Raw genomic sequence first — 5,641 nt, 5'->3', positions numbered from 1 at the left:
TGGCAGGCACCTGTAATCCCAGCTATTGGGGAGGACAGAAGCTATAATGAAAATTTGCATTTCCAGGGCACCTTCCCATCAAAGAGCTCAAAGCTTGCTAACAAATCTTAGCTTTCTGGAGAACTGGTAATATTCTATGGGGTGGGGGGGAACAGGGAGCATTCAAGAGTAAAATGACATTGTTACATAATTATCTGCATAATTTAATGAAACTTGTTGCCACTTAAAGAGAACGGCTCCATGAAGCTGGTTTGCCAGGAATTCAGTTTATTTATTTTTGTTTTTTTTCTTTGTCCTCAGAAAATTCTAGCTACAACCTACTACATCACCTTGTTCTGTTGTTTGGTTGAAATAAGTTATCACCTATTGCTCCAACAAGAAAAAAGGGGAGCCCATTTTATTGCGAATTCCAAATTCACAAACACGATGAGCACGCTGTCATTTGTGGAAAGGGCCTGCCCCCACAGCCGCTTCAATTTGGGATCAATTCAAAAGACATGAAATAGGCCGGGCACGGTGGCTCACGCCTGTAATCCCAGCACTTTGGGAGGTCGAGGTGGGTGGATCACCTGAGGTCAGGAGTTTGAGACCAGCCTGGCCAACATGGTGAAACCCTATCTCTACTAAAAATGCAAAAATTAGCTGGGCATGGTGGCGGGCGCCTGTAGCCCCAGCTACTTGAGAGGCTGAGGTGGGAGAATCACTTGAACCCGGGAGGCGGAGATTGCAGTGAGCTGAGACCGCACCATTGCGCTCCAGCCTGGGCGACAGAGTGAGACTCCACCTCAAAAAAAAAAAAAAAAGAAAAAAAAAAAGGTGGGGGGGGGGCATAAAGTAAAACCATCACGTGGAAACCTGTACCAACTTCATGGATTCTTCTCAGTTGCATGGGCTGCCTCTGCTCCACATGTTGGGAACCAAGCCTTGGTGACCCTAGGAACAAGACTAGGAGTGACAGGAAAAGTTCATCCTCTTAAGAGACCTGATCCTTGCCTGTCCTTACACCACTGATATTTATTTCTGGCTTGGCCATTGTGCTCCTTCACTCATGCTAATTTTGGGCACAGCATCTTCTTCCCTGGGCTTAGGTCCTAAGTGCCAAGGCTTCCCTCTGTCGGATGCCACAATCAGTCATGCTGAATGCCGGTCACCCACGCATGCGTGCTTTGTTACAGTTCTCATTTGTACAAAACCAAAGAGGGAAGCTTTCATCAAGCCCCCTTGGTGCCAAAACATCTCGATATTAATTTGTGCTAAAATAACTAGAGGACTAAAACCTAATCTCACACCACAAAAAGGGGACCATGATGACCTCGCATTACAATACCAAGGCCTTTGTGGGACCTGGGAATTATTTTTATACACCGTGGCGACTTTGAGCAATAAATTACACATCCTGCAGTTTTCCCATCAAGGAACGGGTTATGAAAGAAAATCCTTCCACTAATAAGCAAAGACAAGTGTGAGGACACATACAGGATGTCCTTATGGAAGAAAGCAAATCATGTACTTGAGCATGCCACCTAGAGGACTGTGTGTGAATAAAAGTGGCTTGGCCGGGTGCAGTGGCTCATGCCTGTAATCCCAGCACTTTGGGAGGCCGAGACGGGCAGATCACCTGAGTCAGGAGTTTGAGACCAGCCTGGCCAACAGGGCAAAACCTCGTCTCTCCTAAAAATACAAAAATTAGCTAGGCGCGGTGGCAGGCACCTGTAATCCCAGCTATTGGGGAGGCTGAGGCAGGAGAATCACTTGAGCCCGGGAGGTGGAGGTTGCAGTGAGCAGAGATCACACCATCGCACTCCAGCCTGGGTGACAGAGACCCCGTCTCAAAAAAGAAAAAAGGCCTTACACAGTTATTTGAATAATGATGACTTCAAAATTTTTACACTAAAAAAGAACTTATACCTAACTGGCATTTTCTGATTAGATATGAGTATAAAACTGAACAATTTAAAAAATAGAATTCACAGGCACAGATTTCACAGATTATTTCTGTTCACTTGGGAAGGATGGGGGGAGGCACTATATTCCATGTCTTCTAAGGATATTTCTACCAGAGAAATCAAATTGTATAAAGTGGAGAAAAATGGTATTCCAAAAAAAAAAAAAAAAAATCATTCCTCTTGCACCATGACAACTTTGAACAAAACTATTCTCACAAAATTTCATTTTAATCATCTTCTTTACAAAGCACAATACTTAAGACTTTTCTAAATACAACTTTATAAAATGAAGCAAAAAAATAATCTCCATAGATGCCTGGTCGAGTCCATGCTGAATGCAAAATAATTTTTTTTTTTTTTCCAAAAGTGATGCTTCCAAGCTTTTCAACATTCTCGATGGGTCCATTTTGTAAAAAGTAAAGATGGTGGCTGTTTGGGTAGCGGCTCGTCCAGTTCCTTGACGCAGAATCCTCTTGCTGGGTAGCCCGAGGGGCAGCAGTGACGCTGTACATACCAACTTCTCCTTCCCGAATCACTTCTCCCTCTCCTCATACAAAGGAAGCCAATGGCCTCTATGAGGGGGAAGACATCAGCTCTCTACATTCCATGTTGCCAGTGCCCCATGAGGGTGTTCCAACCGCTCAATTTAATCAACAATCCTACTCTGTATACACGTTATATAAAACTATATAATTAGGGATTTTCATAAGTAGATGAGAAATTTGAACATCGAAGAATCCAAACTGCATTCTTAGATCATTAGGTGGTGGGGAATCTCTGGAATCTTCAAGTTTAATGCAGAAATGCTTAAAACTGTCAAGGGGTACAGGGATATTTTACGCTGCTCTTGGGAACTTGGCACTCCTGACTCCAAGCACACTGAACCCAAGGCTGCTGAAAAGGCAATATATCCAGGGATGGGAATGGAGGGTGTGAGGTTTCCTTCCTTATACACTCCCTTCCCTTAACTGTGCCCCCACCCAGGAAGACTGAGGTGTTCGGGCTCAAGTAAATACTTGGAGGGAAATAACAGCCTCAGGTAGCAAGGATGAGCACATAGGCGAGAGGAAGGCAGGGGGAGGGAGGGAAGAAGAGAAAGGAAGAGACATTTATTTGTAATACTATCAATGACCAATAATGTGATTTTTTTGCATCACTTCTTCAGTATCATTAACTCTCATTCTTTGTGGCTGTGCAAATCTATTAATGTTTAGTAGTTTCACTATTAAACTCAGGAAATAGACAAAGCAGCTTTCGAGAAACACATCCAACATCTTCAGGGGCCATTAAGGGACCACCCCCTCCACCCCTACCCCTGAACAGTCTCGCAATACAGTAGGCTCCTCATTTTCAGCTAAGGATGAGAAAACAGTTACATAGTCTAAGGCTGAACTGTTCATGTACTACAAAGATAAAGCGGACAGGCAAACATCAGTTTCCTTGGAAAATAAAAAGCAACTCCATAAATGCAAGAAAGTTCCAATGGCTACACTTCAACATGACCCTCCTCCCATTCTCTTGGATCTGAGGAAGGGGTTACAAGTGAGCAAGGCAAATGACATTATGTGAATACAGTTTAAACGATAACACACACGGGTTACCCAGTGCAGGAAATAATACAACTTTCCCCCCCTTGTTTTCATTTGCATTTTACTTTTATTTATTTTTGCTTTAATAATGCATATTCTGTTCACGCAAAAGGTGCAAAGGACAGAAAGCAGGGGTTTAACTTGGCTGATGAAAAATCAAGCAGGGATGACATTTCTAGTTTCATGAACAACCTAAAACTAGGAGAAATATAAAAGTCACAGCTGGTACCACAGAGCACGCCCAACTTCACAGCTGTCTCCTCTTAGGACCTTTGGCTAGGGTGAGAGAAGCTTTGAAGACAGTGGCCTCTAGTGGACTTGGATAAGTGGCAGATTTTTTTTTTAATTTTAATTTTTTAATTTTTTTGAATCATGGTAGCTGCATCACAAAAGCTCCAATCAAGAGGGTGGTAAAAAGAAGGCACAGATCATTGCAAATACCAGATTTTCTCTTTCTCTTTTTGTAAATATACCATCATATATAAGCTAAAATTTCTCTTAGGGTGGTGGGGTTTGCTGGCAGGGGAAGGGACAGGTTGAACCTACAATTGCATATGTAATAGAATCCTAATGGGGGGACAAAGAGCGAGGCAGCTCTCAGCCTGAAGCAAAAGAAAAGGACACTCGCTTCTGACTACGTGTAGTACAAACACTAGGGAAGTCTGTGACAAAACACGATTAAAAAATCATAAAATTATAAAGCTTGTAAACGAATAATCTGAAATTACATTTTATTAATGGAAAATATCATCAAAATAGTACCACTATGGACTAAACTGCCTGAGTTTTCATTTCGCATTGAGATCTCAGAGTAGAAAAGCCTTTAGCACAATTTTGCTCTGTGTAAGTCACAACGAGTGCCAGCCCCAGGACTAAACCCTGGGGAAGATTCTCCTCTTGGATGGAATTTGTGTTGTGCTATCAAGACTTTTGTGCTAATCTTTCAAACAGGGACATTTTGAGGCAAACCTTTAATCTTTTGGCACAAGATTATTTTGGCTGGGGCAGAAAATTTGAGTCTCGGACTCAGGATGAATAATGTGACATTTCATTGATCAAGTATTCATTTTGATTGTAGAGCTTTCTTTATGTCATTCACTTCCATCTAGAAAGAGAAAAATAAGAATGGAACAGAGTCATAATGAATCGGCTGGTTTTATAGAAGCTGAAAGATTATAAACCTGGTCGACTGAAAGAAAACTATCTACCTGACAATTTTAAAGGTGACATGACATCGGAATGGACAATCAATAGCAATGCCAGAAGTGACATCAACACAGAACAGGCACACAGACACAAGGCACTAGGAAATGGTGAACATTTTGACTCTCAGGCTGCCAGGCTGCAAAGTTTGTCAAAAGCAGCAGTAATTCCAGTTTCCTAGCCAGAGGGTAGAGCAGGCGGTCCTATCAGGCTGGGCCATCTGGCAGTGTTGGAAGGCAGCTGTGGTTGGCTCAAGGGGGTGTCTGTCAGTACCCCCAAAATGATGGCAAGCAGCTACCTATCCTTTGTTAAGCAACATGGGCCCCCATCACCACAAGGGCACCAACTGGATGAAAGCTGAAAGTCTACCTTAGGTCAATCAGAACTCCCACGCATTCTCTGCCATTTGGTAATGGCAGTGTTGAATCAGAAGCTACAGGGGACAGAGCTCTAATGCCCTGGCAGGACAGAAATGGCCATTAGTGAGAAATCAAGAGCAAATGCCCCTGAACGTGGACAACTGTGGCCCCTGGAGCCCTAGTGACCACATATAATGAGGCCTCTTGGAAATGGAGGTGGGGGAGGGGCTTTTCGCAGAGGAGATGTTTAAGATAAATTCCAGGCCAGTTGCCGTGGCTCACACCTGTAATCCCAGCACTTTGGGAGGCTGAGGCAGGCAGATCACCTGAGGTCAGGAGCTCGAGACCATCCTGGCTAACACGGTGAAACCCCATCTCTACTAAAAATACAAAAAATTAGCCAGGTGTAGTGGCATGTGCCTGTAGTCCCAGCTAATTGGGAGTCTGAGGCAGGAGAATCACTTGAACCCGGGAGGTGGAGGTTGCAGTGAGCCAAGATCGCACCAGTGCACTCCAGCCTGGGTGACAGAGCGATACTCTGTCT

The 5,641-nt window shown here is 43.6% G+C and overlaps 1 protein-coding gene across 4 annotated transcripts in view; it reads right to left on the bottom strand.

The window, feature by feature from the left end:
- Positions 1-2,155: 2,155 nt before the first annotated feature.
- Positions 2,156-5,641, bottom strand: part of SH3KBP1 (SH3-domain kinase binding protein 1) — a 308,903-nt gene continuing 305,417 nt past the window's right edge. For all 4 annotated transcript variants that reach the window (XM_011995794.1, XM_011995795.1, XM_011995796.1 and 1 more), the window contains one exon: positions 2,156-4,640. In XM_011995794.1, coding sequence (XP_011851184.1) covers positions 4,599-4,640 — 42 coding nt within the window. In that variant the 3' untranslated portion in view covers positions 2,156-4,598. The remainder of the gene's footprint in view (positions 4,641-5,641) is intronic.

This window comes from Mandrillus leucophaeus, unplaced genomic scaffold (assembly GCF_000951045.1).
Source record: "Mandrillus leucophaeus isolate KB7577 unplaced genomic scaffold, Mleu.le_1.0 Scaffold499, whole genome shotgun sequence".
Classification (NCBI taxonomy): domain Eukaryota; kingdom Metazoa; phylum Chordata; class Mammalia; order Primates; family Cercopithecidae; genus Mandrillus; species Mandrillus leucophaeus.
The sequence above is the reverse complement of the archived record's forward strand: the minus strand, read 5'-3'. Positions and strand labels throughout refer to the sequence as shown.